Raw genomic sequence first — 16,303 nt, forward strand, 5'->3', positions numbered from 1 at the left:
CATCCACCTGTCTGTGCTCTCTAGTGCTGGAGTTAAAGCTTGTGTCACCGTGCCTGCCTTTTAACACAGGGCTGGCATCTAAGCTCACTCTTCATGCCTACGCCACAAGCACTTTATCTCCAGAGCCATCTCTGCAGCCCCTAATTGTCCTTAAAGGATTTTAAACTAGGTTAGAGCCAGCTGTGGTGCTTCACACCTATAACCCCAGCATTTGGGCAGTGGAGACAGGGGGATCAGGAACTGAAGGCCAGTCTGGGCTACATGATACTTTGTCTCAAAAACTAAAAACCACAGCATATATGCTACAATTTCTTTTACTTGGTTTTGTTTTGTTTGTTTGTTTGTTTGTTTTGAGACAAGGTCTTATGAAGCCCTAGTTGGACTGTCTAGGCTAGCCTCAAACTTGTGGCAATCCTCCTGCCTCTGCCTCCCAAGTGCTGGGATTGTAGGTATGCACCAGTATGCCTGGTTTTGTCCTTAAATTTAAATGAGAATGTAGCAAGGTATAAAATTTCTGGTTTCAGCTGAGTGGTGATATGGTGCACACCTTTAATCCCAGCACTTGGGAGGCAGAGGCAGGTGGATCTTGGTGAGTTCGTTCATGGTCAGCCTGGTCTTCAGAACCCAGGAGAGCTGGGGTTACACAGAGAAACCCTTAAAAAAATAAATAATTCTAGTTGCAAAACGGTATTCCTTCAGCACAGAGAGCAAACATTCCTTGTTTTCTTCCATCTTCTGCTGCTGGAAATGTAATTCGGTCATTTGTAAGTAGTCTGAACCTCTGGATTCTCCTCTGGATTCTCAGGTCCGGGTTTTTGTTTGTTTGTTTTTGTTTCTAACTTTTATCTTTTTTTTTTTGTCCCCAGAGCTGAGGATCGAACCCAGGGCCTTGTGCTTGCTAGGCAAGCGCTCTACCACTGAGCTAAATCCCCAACCCCTTAACTTTATCTTTTAACTTGTTTTGTTTTGTTTGACAAGGACTGGAATTCATAGTATAGCCTGGGCGGACATTTAACTCAATAGAGTGTGACACCCCAGGTGTCAGTGCGGAGCCAGGAAGGGATGGTAGGAGATGCTGCCCTACAGGCTAAAAAAAATCTGGCTGCCCCACACCGTCAGTGCACCCAATGTCCACTAGAGGGCGCTGCTGCCCAGGCCTCCTGGCAGGCTATGGGGGCGCATATACCATAGGGAGGGACCCAGCCTGTAAGCGGCTTGTGGTGGTTTCTCCCTAGCTCTGACCTATCTCTCTCCCACATGGTGGCCCCGCTTGGTCTCCCCTAAGGGTTTCTCACAGCTGTGGCGCTGTCTGAGCCTCTCTCCTAGGATGTACTCAAAGGAGAGTCACCTCGGGACTGCTGCGGAACCGTGACTCCCCTCCCCATGCTAATGTCACCCCTGTCCTTTGTCTCTTCTGCAGTCAGACTGGTTCTTCAGTGATGACGAGGACAAAGGAGAGAGAGTAAGTGATGAGAGGGTGGGTGGGGAATGGTCTGAGGTGACCCCTTGTCCCGGAGTGGTGTGTGTGTGTGTGTGTGTGTGTGTGTGTGTGTGTGTGTGTGTGAGAGAGAGAGAGAGAGAGAGAGAGAGAGAGAGAGAGAGAGAGAGAGAGAGAGAGAGATTCCAATGGGTATGGCGGTGGAGAGATGGCTCAGAGGTTAAGGACACCCAACACCCAATGTTCCTGCAGAGGATCTGAATGTAGTTCCCAGCGTCCAGTCAGTTCTTACAACCACCTCCAACTCCAGGACGTCTGATGCCCACCCCACCCACCCATACCTATCCTCCATGGGCACTACACTCAAGTGCACAAGCCCACACTCAGACCCAGATAATTACATGTAATTAAAAATAAAAGAGGGCTGGAGAGATGGCTCAGAGGTTAAGAGCACTGACTGCTCTTCCAGAGGTCCTGAGTTCAATTCCCAGCAACCACATGGTGGCTCACAACCATCTGTAATGAGCTCTGGTGCCCTCTTCTGGCCTGCAGGTGTATATGCAGATAGAACACTGTATACATAATAAATAGATCCTAGGAAAAAAAACCAACAAAAAAGACTGAAGCAAGAGAGAATCCTGGGCCAAGGCACCTGCAGTCTGATGGAGGAGACACAGCCCTTCCCTTCAGGAGCACCGGTCTGATGGGGGAGATGCAGATCAAACTCTGAGGAAACCCAGTATTTAGCGTGTAGGATAGTCCAGTCGGATGGGAGAGATAAGGCCCTTGTTTTCAGCTGAGGGAGTCTTCCGGGTTCCGTCCTGGTGGGGCGACACCAACAGCACCATGGGATCTGTCAGATCTAGTTCCCATTGAGGAGACGGCCCACCCTGGAGGAGTGGTGGAGCCTGTGGTCAGGTTCTGATGAACCTGAGGGCTAGCCGTCTGGGAGGCTGCTGGCTGACCCCTCCTCCTGTTTGCAGACCCCGGTTGATGACAAGGAGCCACAGTCGGTGCCCAACATCGAATACCTCCTGCCCAACATTGGCAGGACAGTGCCCCCCAGTGATCCAGGCTCAGGTGAGTGCAGGGACCTGGGAGAGGAGAGATGGGGCTGGTTCTGCCTTCTGGAGGGTCCCAGATACCTGGCCAGGCGGTCATCTTCTCTGCCCCCACCCAAAGGGTCCTGGCCTGGCAGCACCCCAAGATGGGCCATAGTGGGCTCTCCCCTCTCTGGGAAAATCCAGCTGTGTGTTCCGCATCCCCAGGACCGGGTGGGGCTGTGTTTGGCCATCTTCACTGGCCTCTCCTGAGCCTTCATTTTCACTGCTGATGGTCTTCTGAGTGCATTCCTCTTTTTTAACTTCTCTTCCTTCTCTCCTTGCACCCTGTCCCTCCTCTTCTTCTCCCCTCAATCTCCTCCCATCACCTCCGTCCCCCCTCCCTCCTCTTCTCCTGCCCTCCTCCTCCAGCGGACCTGTTGGAGATTTAAAGGGTATAGTGCGGTGTCGCGGCCTCGGTCACTAACAGTGGCGGGTGATTATAAGAAGGCTGGGCAGGCGTGAGTGCTAGACATGTCCCCAGCAGTGAGGGCCGGTCAGACATAGCTGTTGGCAGTGCTGGTCCACAACTGTCCCGTGGCCCCACCCTGCCTCCTCCTATCTCTGTGTTCCCTTCTTGGGAGGAAGCCAGACCCCCTGCCACCAGATGGCCCCCTTTCCCAGTCCCCAGCTCTGTGGCCCTCCCTGTGCAGAGCAAACACTTCAGGTTGACCAAGATGAGCAAAACTTGTCGGTGGACCCAGCCTCTGCTGGGACCAGTGATAGCACCCCTAGATGCTATTCTGAAATGACAGCTCCTACCTCAGTTCAGGCCCTGACACTCATCCCGGAACTCCTGTTCCAGAGGAAGGATGGCTTCTGCGCTCAGAGGCAAATGAATGGCCCTTTCTCCTTGGTCCCAGACACTAGCTCATGACTGGCTACACTGCCCTGGCAGGTCCAGTTCTTGCCCCAGAGAGAGGCCCCCCAGCAGCCCTAGTTATGAGATTGGGACTGGGAGTGGGGTGGCAGACGAGCCCCCGTCTCTTCTAATCACCTGCTGCCGCCTGCCCCCGTGTGTCGAGTGTGGTCAGCCATCTTGCTCTTCTTACCGTTTGCAGGGGAGGGGGCTGGGGAGGGGCCGCTAACCTGCCTGCCAGAGAGTGTGGATTAACTGCACCTGCTCGCTATGCCGGATTTTGTTATCTGGTTCCTTCTCCATCCTGGAGACACCAACGAGTGAGGCTTTAGTCCTCGGATGTACCGGTTTTAACTGGCTTTAAAAGGGACCTTGCCCCTTAAGGGCGGGTAGATGTTGGCTCTGTCACCAGTCCACTGCCCCCTGTGTCTCACCCACCTCATTTCTGCTCCTTCACTCCATCACCTAGTGCAGTCCCTCTTCCTTCTCGTGGGGTGGGGGTGGGGCGCACACCTCTCTCTGCTCTGTGTGGTCTATGTGGTCTTCAGAGTATCTGTGATGTGCTGTGTCGCGCCATTGTGATTTCTGTGGACTGCATCCGATACTGGCATTTTCTCTCCAGTGCTTCAGAGTGATGGGGCAGGAGGGGGAGGGGAGAGGAGCCAGCCCAAAGAAGAGCCCCCTTTGTCCTGGGCAAGTGAAGACTCAGTGGCCCACAGCCAGATGTCACTTCCTGCCTCTAAAGGAAGTGGTGGCTAACATCATCTTCTGCTCTGGGCCATCCCATAGAAAATGCCAGCAGAACCAATGGCACTCCTAGGGCCTGGGAGAACACCTTCATCTCTGAACCTTTGAGGCAAGAAAGATGTGTTAATATGACCCGCACTTATCCTTCCTGGTCTAACATCTAGTTTTCTTTCTTTTTGCCAACAGATTCCACCACCTGTAGTTCAGCCAAGTCCAAGGTTAGTGCTGAGGCTCCCTAAATGTGTTCTGCTTGGACAAGGTGGCCCACTTTGGGTTTGGTCAAGAGAATTAGAATGGTGGTTGGACTCAGGGGGAAAGTTGAGGGTCCTGTGGGAAGGAAGGTGGGAAATACTGAGTGTCCAGGGGAAGCTGAGATATTAACCTTGGTGGTGCTTGGAGAGGCATCTGATGTAAAGAAGGGTTGACCTTAGAGTTGGTGGCTGAGAGGCAGTATGTCATCAGAATAGGCTCTGGAGGCAGAAAATCCTGAGTTTGAGTCCTGGCTTTGCCACTCGGTTTTAGGATGCTGGTGTAATAATTCTTTCTGGATTGCAGCTTCCTTCTCTGTAAAATGAAAGTAACAGCAAATATGTCTGCTGTGATAAATATGCTTTAAGGTCCCTAGGGGAAGCTGAGTGTGGTGGCTCATGCCTGTTATTTCAACACTTGGGAGATAGGGGCAGCCTGGGCTACATACTGAGTTCCAGGTTAGCCAGGGATACATAGCAAGATCCTGTCTCAAAACCAAACCAAAAAAGAGGGGGGAGGTGGCACTGTCTGGGAAGGCTTAACAAAGTAAAAGAAAGAAAACAATAAGATGAGTGAGAAATCAATGAAATTGAAAACAATTAAGAAAAAAAAATCAATGAAACTACAAGCTGTTTCTGTGGGAAAAAAATCAATAATATTGATAAACTTCTAACCAGACTGACAGAATAAAGAGATGGCACTAATTACTAATGCTAAGGATGACATCAGTACAGCAGTACAGACCACATAGGCACTAACACAGGACATCAGTACATCAGTACAGACCACACAGACACCAGCACAGGACATCAGTACAGACCACACAGACACCAGCACAGGACATCAGTACAGACCACACAGACACCAGCACAGGACGTCAGTACAGACCACACAGACACCAGCACAGGACATCAGTACAGACCACACAGACACCAGCACAGGACATCAGTACAGACCACACAGACACCAGCACAGGACATCAGTACATCAGTACAGACCACACAGACACCAGCACAGGACATCAGTACATCAGTACAGACCACATAGACACCAGCACAAAACATCAGTACAGACCACACAGACACTAACACAGGACATCAGTACAGACCACACAGACACCAGCATAGGACATCAGTACAGACCACACAGACACCAGCACAGGACATCAGTACAGACCACACAGACACTGGGAGAATACTACAAGCAACTCTGTGCCCATAAACTCAGTGACTTAAAAGAAATAGACCTATATTTAGAAGAACTCAAACTACCAAAAGTTGCATAAGAAATAATCTAAATAGTCCTGCATTTAATTGTGTGTAAAAAAAACCTTCCAACAGAGAAAATGCCAGGTCCAAATGGCTCCACTGGTAAAGTCTACCAAATATTTTAAGTGGAAAATGTTTTGGGTTTTTTTTTTTGTTGTTATTTTTAAATTACATTTATTTATTGTGTGTGTATGTGCACACTTAAGCATTGCAGTGTATATGCCATGGTGTGTGTATGGAGGTCAGAGGGCAACTTTTTCACTATGTGGGTCCGTAGGATTGAACTCAGGTCCTCAGGCTTAGTGGCAAATTCCTTTACCTGCCAAATCATTCATTCATTTATTTCTGAGACAGGATCTCTCTATGTAGTCCAAATTCCTGCTTTTTTCCTGACTGCTGGGATTCCAAGTGTATGTCATCACACTTGGCTTATTTTTTTAAAATTTTAAATAAGTAATCTATTTATCCAATTTTATAGAATCTTAGTTATAAAACGGTTGTTTTAGCCTCTGTTCTATTGCTGTGAAAAGGCACCACGACCAGGGCGACTGTTATAAGGAAAGCGTTTAACGGGGCTCCCTACAGTTTCAGAGGGTCAGTCCAGTATCATCATGGCAGGAAGCATGGTGGCATGTGGGCAGACACTGGAGCAATAGCTGAGAATTACATCCTGATCCATAGGCAGAAAGAGAAGCTCTGGGCTTGGCACGGGCTTTGGAAACCCACCCCAGTGACACACTTGCTCTAACAAGGCCACACACACCTCTTAATCCTTTCCAGTAGTGCCACTCCCGATGACTCCGCATTCAAATAGACATGAACTGACGGGGCCATTCTCATTCACCCAGCACAGTAATATAATTTAAAGGTCTGTGGTGATGCAGACCTTTAATTCCAGCACCCATGAGGCAGAGGCAGATGGATCTCTATGAGTTTAAGGCCAGCCTTGCCTACAGAGCGAGTTCCAGACAGCCAAGGCTGTTACACTGTGAACACAGTGAAACCCTGAAACCTTACCTCAAAAATCCAAAACCCAACCCAGAAGTCTCCTATTTCACAATGACATTTTAGTCAGTAGCGGGCCACATATATGAAAGTGGCCCACACAGCCTTATGTGTGTAGAGGTTAATACTGTCAGGTTTATATAAGTACATACTATGATAAAGATACTTCATGACATGTTTCTTAGAGTTCATCCTCACTAGGAAGTGACCCACAACTCTATTTGTCCAGTATTTAAATACTTAACTAAAGTGTACCTAGTGGCTAGAAGGATGACGGCTCAGCTGTTGAGCATGGACTGCTCTTTCAGAGGACCAGAGTTCAGTTCCTAGCAGTCACGTTTGATGGCTCACAGTCATCAGTAACTCCAGCTCTAGGGGATCTGGCACCCTCTTTTGGCACCCTCTTTTGGCCCCCAGGCTCCCGCATGCAGGTATGCATGCACATGTAAGTACATGTATACACACACACACACACACACACACACACACACACACACACACAGAGACATACACACACAGACATACACAAAAATAAAAACAAATCTAAAAAAAGTTGTTTAATTGCTTACATAGAAGTACTACCACAGGGGTTGGAGAGACAGATGTCTCAGAGATTAAGAAGTACTGACCTCTCTTGCAGAGGACCTGGCTTTGGTTTCCAGAACCCACATGGCAGCCGGGGTGTAACACACATGCCTGTAATTCCGGCCCCAGGACATCTGATGCCCTCTTCGGGCACTGCACTCAATGTTGAACATACAGGCATGCTCTTACATATACACATAAAATAAAAAATAAAATTTAAAAAAGAAACACATAAAACTTACTACCAATTCTCCAGAGTCTCTTCCAGGAGGCAGAAGAGGCAGGACTTCTCAGCTCAGTGTGTGACACTGGCATTGCACAATATCTAAGGAGTATTCATCAGTCATGCTACAGATCTCAGCTGAACCTCCCAGACATGGCCTCACTATACCGATTGCTAAGGATACAAGGAGCTAAGGGGCTGACGATACGGCTCAGTGGTTGAAGGACCCGAGTTCAGTTCCCAGGATCTGACACCCTCTTCCGGTCTCCACAGGCCACACTTTTAAAAAAAGATTTGTTTATTTATTTATTTACTTATTTACTTATTATGTATGCAGGGTTCTGTCTGCATGTCTGCCTGCATGCCAGAAGAGGGCACCAGATCTCATTACAGATGGTTGTGAGCCACCATGTGGTTGCTGGGAATTGAACTCAGGACCTCTGGAAGAGCAGCCAGTGCTCTTAACCTCTGAGCCATCTCTCTAGCCCCACAGGCCACACTTATAGACACAGGCCACACTTATAGACACACACACACACACACACACACACACACACACACACACACTTCAAGAATTAAAACAGAGCTGAGCAGTTAGATTCCTATCCAAGCAGGGCTTGTCTGGATTCCAGTATTGTACTAATGAGCAAACAACACTAGCTGGTAGGTTATTGGGACACAGTGGAAGCAGAAGCTGGGTGAAATTCAGATCTCTGGGGGTTGGGAGTGGGGTTGGGGGAATGCATGAACAGACATGAAAAGCCTAGCTGAGACGCATTCAGAACAAAAATGCAGAATCCATGCTGGGCGGTGGTGGCGCACGCCTGTAATCCCAGCACTCGGGAGGCAGAGGCAGGCGGATCTCTGTGAGTTCGAGGCCAGCCTAGTTTACATAGCTAGTCCAGGACAGACTCCAAAGCTACAGAGAAACCCTGTCTCGAGAAAAAAAAAAAAAAAAAGCAAAGTCCTGTAGGTAGAGGGAGGCTTGTAGAGAAGAGGTGGGGTTGAGGTTCATACCCCAGCCCCCGACCTCCACCTCCCTGCTGGAGGCAGGAGAAGGTGCCCCCAGGGGTAGCAACAGGAAGGGGGAAACATGGCTAGCCTTAGGGCCCTGGTGGTGGGTTGTAAGGGCCTCAACTGAGTCAAGTCTGAAGTGGGTTTAGGAAGCCTCAGAAGGCTGCTCTGCTTAGCTAGCTCAGTGCTAGATAGGGATGTCCTATGTAAGACATCCCTGGACAGAAGTCCTCCTCATTATCCCCCATGACCACACCTGTCTGCAGACGACAGGACACCTCCCCAGATTCTGGGCCTCCTTAATCCCTGTTAGCCTGGTGGCTTCTCTGGAGGGCCCTGCTTAGCCACAGAGCCTTAAACATATAGAGCATGCTTTTCAGAAAGTATCCGTATAGACTGACTTGGACATCCAAGACTCTAGTGAGTTAGTTACTCAGTCACTAGTGTGTGAGTTCACATTTGCAGTCCCCACTCACCAACTCCATGCCATCTTTACCAGACCTCTGAGTTCCGTTCCATCCTCACTTTATAGATAGGAAAGGCAAGCCTGGGCCTGTTCTCAGTCATCAAGGGGTGGGGATCTGCAGATGTCCTCTTTCCTTGCTGAATACCTTGGGGACCCAGTTTTGATCTCTGCTTCAGCTCACAACTGACTGTAACTTCAGATCCAGGGAATCCAATGCTTTCTTCTGTCCTTCACAGCAAAAGGCATGGATGATGCACATACATTCACACAGTCCAACACTCAAACACATGAAATGAAAGAAATCTTTAAAAAAATTTAAGAAAAAGAATCTGGAAAGACCCATATTGTAGGGCTAACAAACACCTACAGGTCCAGATCCCATGCCTCTGACCTCCTCAGGCACCTGCACTCAGCTGCACACACACACACACACACACACACACACACAGCTAAAAATAAATCTGAAGAAAAAAAAAAGGGAAAAGACGAAAGAAGGAACTCAAGAGTTGGAAGCTGGTCATGGTGGTGCACACCTTAATCCCAGCACTGGGGAGGCAGAGGCAGGCGGATCTCTTGAGTTCAAAGCCAGCCTAGTCTACAAAGTGGTCAGCCAGAGCTACATAGAGGCCATTTAAAGGGTAGATTCTTGTAGCCAAGGAAAGACCAGCTGAGGAGTACATGGGGGATCCCATAACCACACACACTGACAAGGTCTGTCACTAGTATGTCGGAAGGGTTTTATCTGGAAGTGGCTAGAGAAGACCCTCCCCAGCTCCCAGATCAGAGAAGATACTGAGTTATGGAGAAGAATACGCGGTGGTGATCCTTGGTTGATGGTGACACTCCAGCAGGCACCCAGTGGGTGGGAAACTTCTCGCCTGTAGGTGTGGGGGGCTGGCTTGTTTTGGACATGCTAATCGGATGCCATGTGGGGAGTAGGACTGTGCAAGGTGATGAGTCCTTCCTTACCCTCATTGTCTCCTCCCACAGGGTTCCTGGGTCCCCAAGAAAGAACCTTACGCCCGGGAGATGCTGGCGATCTCCTTCATCTCTGCGGTCAACCGCAAACGGAAAAAGCGGCGGGAGGCGCGGGGCCTGGGCAGCAGCACCGATGATGACTCCGAGCAGGAGGCACACAAGGCTGCGGCGGGGACGCAGGAGCCACCCGAGGAGCAGCTGCCTGGCCCCGCAGCCGCGGAGGCCCCCGGTCGCCTCAGCCCCCCGACGGCACCCGACGAGCGGCCTGCGGCGGACACGCGCTCCATCGTCTCGGGCTACTCCACCCTGTCCACCATGGACCGCAGCGTGTGCTCGGGCACCGGCGGGCGGCGCGCAGGCGCGGGCGACGAGGCGGACGACGAGCGCAGCGAGCTGAGCCACGTGGAGACGGACACGGAGGGCGGCGCGGGCCCCGGGGGGCGCCTGGCGCGCCGGCCGTCCTTCAGCTCTCACCACCTTATGCCGTGCGACACGCTGGCGCGCCGTCGCCTGTCTCGCAGCCGCGCGGATGGAGAGAGTCCGGGCGCGGGCGCGGCCCGGGCGGGTCCCCGCGGTCCCGAGCCCCCGGGCTCGGCGTCGTCCAGCAGCCAGGAGTCGCTTCGGCCCCCGGCGGCCGCCCCGGCGCTCGGATCGCGACCGTCGCGCGTGGAAGCCCTGCGGCTGCGTCTCCGTGGCACCGCCGACGACATGCTGGCGGTGCGGCTTCGGCGCCCGCTGTCGCCTGAGACCCGGCGGCGCCGGAGCAGCTGGCGCCGCCACACGGTGGTGGTGCAGAGCCCGCTGACCGACCTCAACTTCAACGAGTGGAAGGAGCTGGGCGGAGGGGGCGCCCCGGAGCCCGCGGGCGCTCGACCGCACAGTGACAACAAGGACTCTGGCCTCAGCAGCCTGGAGTCCACCAAGGCACGGGCTTCTTCCGCCGCCTCGCTGCCATCGGGGGACCTAGGGGGCCTACAGGGCCTGCCCCCGCGCCGCTCGGCCGCCGCCCGTCTCCACCAGTGTCTGTGACACCCTGTCCGGTGGTCGGGTGGGGAGGAAGAGCAGTGCTGGTGCCGCGGGCTGGAGTTTGGTGGGATAGGCAGGGGAGAGTCGAAGAGGAAGTCTTCAGAAGAGGGAAGGGGCTGCTGGGATTCATGTCCCTTGGATAAAGGACCGAGTGGCCCTTTTCTGTGAATCCACTTAGGGACCCTTGTTGACAGTGGAGTGTGGGTGGACCGCCCAAGTTTCATACTGAAGGAAGGACAGAGCCGGATTTTTGTGTCTGTCTTCTGGCCTCCTCTCACCCCCATTAGCTCCTAGCCAAGGAGAGGAGGGTGAATGTCTGGGGAGCGGATGTGTAGGGTTGGGTGTCCATGGGAGAGGGGGCTAGTGTGTGAGTGTGTGTAGTCACTGTGCAAAGGTGTTTCCAGTAGCAACTTCTGCCCCCACCCGTTCATTCCCCCACCTGTCCCGAGGCCAGGACTTCTGGTGGGCACCTTATCCCCAAGCTTGTCAGAGCCTGAGACTGGGTTGAGGCCCCTTCCAGAGGCAGGACTGAACCCCGCCACTACCAAGTCACTCCTCACACCCTTTGCCAACCCCTGAAGTCACTAAGCTCTGACCTGTGGACCTGCCTGCTCCCCAGTCTTTGCAGTGTCAGGGTCCCCTGCAGCTGGCGCCTTCCTCCATTCACCCTCCTCCCACAGCTTAGCACGAGACTCACCTTCTCCCTTCAAGGGAACAGTCAAGAAAAACGCATTGATTTAGAGGGTCTCAGCTGGGCTGTTCTTGCAGGGTGGGTGGGACCCAGCTCCCCTACCCCCACATTGTAAATAAACCTTGGAGCACTCTCCTAACACCCCCCCCCTCTGCCCTCACTCATTCCAGGGAAGCCCTGTGGTGTTGCCAGCCCTGCAGCCCAAGTCTGTCAGTCTCCTTGGTTTCTGCAACGATTTGCTGTAAAGTCTCTTTCCCCCTCTCCCTTTACTGTAAATATTGTCTCTAATGTGTAACATATTATAAAGAATTTATAAGGATTTTTAAAGATGTTTTGCTCATTTTAAGAAGTGTTGTAACAGTGTTGGATAAAGCTCCCACAGATGTCTGCATGGCTCCTCTCACTGTGTCCCTGACACACCACCTCTCTAGGCGATAACTAAGATCCCTGCTTCTGAAAGTCCTGTCTTAAAAGTACAGTCTATATCTTGGAAATAAATGGCCTTTCTCAGGCATGACCCAGTGTCTCGCTTGTTGATGGGGCATGGCAGCATTGGGATGGACATGGTGAGATCCACGTCCTTGCGAGGAGGGTAGCCGGGCTGAATGGCAGGGTAGAGGAAATCTCTTCTCTGGTGGTTTGCTGTGTCCTAGGAGACTGGTATGAGACAGGCACACAGAGTGGGTAGTGTGTTGTCCCCACACTTCCATCCCGAAATCAGCAAGAGGCCCCAGGCGCCCACTCTGCAATACCTGCAGAGGCTCCTTGTTTCTCAAGCCTTCAGAGTGGCCTCAGATACTACCCCACAGCCAAGAGACTTAGCCAGCTGTCACCATAGGCTGCAGCTCAGGCCCAGCAGCATTACCAAAGGACACTGTAGGACTTGCTCACTTTCTGTATCATATATATAAGTCTGCAGGCTTCCCTCAGTCGGGGCTCTGCATCTGCCGCTACTCGAGTGAGCTCAGAACGGGTGTCTCTGAGTGCTCAGAACCCACCTTGAGAGCTTTGCCCTAAATCCCACCTCCAGCCCTCAAGCTCAGTGCCATGATGACGTCCTTTCTGGATGTGAGAGAGCAGAGGCATGGCACAGGATGTATCTTCCCAAGGTCACCCTGTTAGTAAGCCATGGAGCCAGGGAGCAGACAGTGAGGGTGAGACAGAGTTGGGGTGAGGGTAGGGACTCCCTCCTCACAGGGTGACCTTCTGCAGACAGCTATAGACTACAGAGACTCCAAAGATGAGACGGTCAAACGAAGCTACTGCTAGATAAGAAAAACTAGATAAAAAAAAAAATTCAGCTGGGTGGTGGTGGTGCACGCCTTTAATCCCAGCACTCAGTAGGCTGAGGCAGGCAGATCTCTAAGTTTGAGGCCAGTCTGATCTATACAGAGAAACTCTCGAAAAACAAAGACAAAAAAGACAATTCACTACACAAAGCAATAATTGCAAAACTGGGGCTGGAGAGATGGCTCAGAGGTTAAGAGCACTGGCTGTTCTTTCAGAGGTCCTGAGTTCAATTCCCAGCACCCACATGGTGGCTCACAACCATCTGTAATGAGATCTGGTGCCCTCTTCTGGCCTGCAGGGATATACTACAAACAACACTGTATACATAATAAAAAAAAATTGCAAAACTGTTGTCCATAAAGGTGTGATTTCTATGACTCTAATCACATGAAGGAAGGGGGAGGGAGGGGCTGGATGGACACTGGAGTATCATTTTGGTTTTTGTTGTTTCGTTTTGCTTTGTTTTAGTCAGGGTCTCACTGTGTAACCCTGGCTGGCCTAGAACTCACAGTGTAGACCAAGCTGGTCTCAAACTTAGGCAATCCTCCTGTCTCAGCCTCCTGAGTGTTGGGGATTACAGATGTGTGCCACCATGCCTGGCTTATGGTTTGATTCAACCCATCTCCCACAGGCTCAGATGAGCTCATGGTTCCCAACTCACTCAAAGCACTATTTTGAAGTCTGTGGGGCCTGGCTGGCAGAAGCAGGTGACCAGAAGCAAGCCTTTGACGCTCACACCACCCTCGGGTCAGCAGCTTGTTGCTGTCCTCAGCTAGCTCCAATGTGTTCTTCACCATGATAGATCAGAACTCCCTTGAGAGTGTAACACAAAATAAACCTTTTATTTACTAAGCTGTTTCTGTCAGGGATTCAGTCACAGCGATAAATAGAATAATTTTTTAAATGGAAGTTTAGAATAAGAAACCATGTGAGCAGTTCCTGAGAGCTAGGGTAACTATTCCAAGTATGAGACAGAAATTCTAACTAGGGACAAGGACATTTTATAACAGTCTATAAGCTAGCCAATCAGGCCATCAAGCAGGTGTGTTCCCAAGGACAGCCCAGATTCGGGGAGTCTAATAGGCTTGAAGGGAAACTATACAATTTGCTATGTTAGTTGGAGACTTCAACATCCCATACTCAGTGGTAGATAGAACTAACCACAAGGAAGAAAGCCCGACCACTGTAAACCGGCTGGGTTCAAGAGTTCTGAAGACCATTCCAAAGGACAGAGGTACACGTGGGACATTCTGGGGCAGACCACAGAGGTCAGCCTTCAGCAAGTCCCCACGCATGTCAAAGGAGAGAAGTCACCCAATCTTGTTCTCAACCAGGATTGGATTAAGTTCGAAATTGGGAGGTTTGGGGTCAGTGAGATGGTTCATCAGGTAAGGTGCTTGCTGCCAAACCTTCCAACCTGAGTTTGATCTCTGGAACCACTGGGTGGAAAAAGAACTACTCTTTTGTTGTTTGTCTTGATTTTCAAGACAGACTTTCTCTGTGCAGTCCTGACTGTCCTGAACTCGACCTGTAGCCCAGGCTGGCCTCAAACTCACAGAGATCCTCCTGCCTCTGCCTCCCGAGTGTGTGCGTCATCATGCCCACTTAGCTGAAAACCACTCTTGAAAGCTGTCCTCTGAGGCTGGGCCTTGTGACTCATGCCTTTAACCCCAGCACTTGGGAGGCAGAGCAGGCAGATCTCTGAGTTCAAGGTACCCTGGTCTACAGAGTGAGTTCCAGGACAGCCATGGCTACACACAGAAAAACCTTGTCCTGAAAAAACAAAACAAAAGAAAAGAAAAGAAAAAAGAAAAAGAAGAAAGTTGTCCTCTGGTCTCCACACAAACACCGTGGCACAAGACCACACAGAAAAAAAAAGACTTATTTATAATCAAGATATATGGTTCAGGTATGGGACTCAATTCCCAGTACCACATAAGCCAGGTTGAGTGGTGTGTGCCCATAATTTCAACAATTGGGATAGAAAGGCAGGAAGTTGAGAAGTTCAACATCAGCTTTTGCTACATTAAAGAATTTGAGGTTAGCATGGGATACACGAGTCCCTGCCTCAAAAAAATGATTCCAATATTGATATCTAGACCAGGTAATTAGAGCAATGTCAATAACATAAGAAGAGCTGAAAAAGACGTGGAGAAACCAGAACCCTCTTAGGTGGGAACGGAGACCAGAGCTGCTGCTTCCGGATGATGTGAATCAGCCAGAAGAGCATATGCCATGTGCTGGGTTGGCTGGACAGGACCCACCTGAATTTGATCCCCAGAATTCACACAAAAGTACAAGGAAGGAACTTACTCCCCAAAGTTATTCTCTGACCTCCACACACGTCTGCCACCAGACATGCATGTGTTACCTGAGCATGCATGTACTAACGACCTAACGGGGGACTGATACACACATAAATATTATGTAGCATGTACATGGAGAAGGCCTTGGCTGGAAACGGCATGAAGTTCTGGTGCCTGCTGTCCCATAACTGCCTCTGCAACACATGGTGTCAGAAGGGAAGCCAGGCTGCGGTGTGATCCCATCCATGGGGAGAGTCTGGGGGGTCCACACAGGGAGGGGAAGGAGGTGAGTAATTCCCTAGGGATGGGGTGCCTCAGAGGAAGAAGCTGAAATGGATAATGACAGTTGGGGGTCAGAGTTTTTGCAGGTGTTGAAAATATTCTAAAATTAGACTGTAGCGCTGGCTGCACATCTGCAAGCCCACTAAAACCCACTGAGCTGTAGACGGTAAGTGGGAATTTTATGGCATGTGAAATACACCTCAGTACAGCCATAAAGATGGACAAGCAAGCTGCTCTCTGACCTTGCTCCTCTGCCGGTAAGGTTTGCTGTTTCCTCGGGAATGTTTCTCCGAAAAACTCCAGCTCTGCTGGGCATGGGTGGCGCATGCCTTTAGTAACAACACTTAGGAGGCAGAGACAGGCAGATATCTGTGAGTTTGAGGCCAGCCTGGCCTACATAGTGAGTTCCAGGACAGCTGGGGCTCTGTTAAACAGAGAAACCCTGTCTCTCAAAAACAAAAATAAAGAGGAATAAAAATTCCAATTCTATTAATATGGCAGGAGAGAAATGCCCCGCCCCCATACACACAACTACCACTTTTCTGGCATAGGTGAGGACAGGATCATGGTTATGTGGGCCAACTAAAGTAGTCAGATGAGTCACGGGGGCCAGGGATAGCGCCCATTGGAGGGAGTCCTGGGCTTCATTCTAGACCATTATTTAGTGTCTGCCAAGACTCTTGACACTCCATTCTCCTCTCCTGAGACGCTGAATTGTCACCCACAGCTGTGAAAGCTGCAGCAGGGGCCATCTCTGTACCAAGTGGGCAGTTCTT

At 50.7% G+C, this 16,303-nt stretch overlaps 1 protein-coding gene across 1 annotated transcript in view; it reads left to right on the forward strand.

Annotated features, from left to right (window-relative positions):
• The window catches only part of Arhgap23 (Rho GTPase activating protein 23), an 87,236-nt gene extending 75,070 nt beyond the window's left edge, over nucleotides 1–12,166 (forward strand). The window contains exons 22-25 of the mRNA XM_036195296.1: nucleotides 1,409–1,462; nucleotides 2,422–2,518; nucleotides 4,331–4,362; nucleotides 9,945–12,166. Coding sequence (XP_036051189.1) covers nucleotides 1,409–1,462; nucleotides 2,422–2,518; nucleotides 4,331–4,362; nucleotides 9,945–10,961 — 1,200 coding nt within the window. The 3' untranslated portion in view covers nucleotides 10,962–12,166. The remainder of the gene's footprint in view (nucleotides 1–1,408; nucleotides 1,463–2,421; nucleotides 2,519–4,330; nucleotides 4,363–9,944) is intronic.
• Nucleotides 12,167–16,303: the final 4,137 nt, after the last annotated feature.

This window comes from Onychomys torridus, chromosome 8, assembly GCF_903995425.1.
Source record: "Onychomys torridus chromosome 8, mOncTor1.1, whole genome shotgun sequence".
NCBI classification, from domain to species: domain Eukaryota; kingdom Metazoa; phylum Chordata; class Mammalia; order Rodentia; family Cricetidae; genus Onychomys; species Onychomys torridus.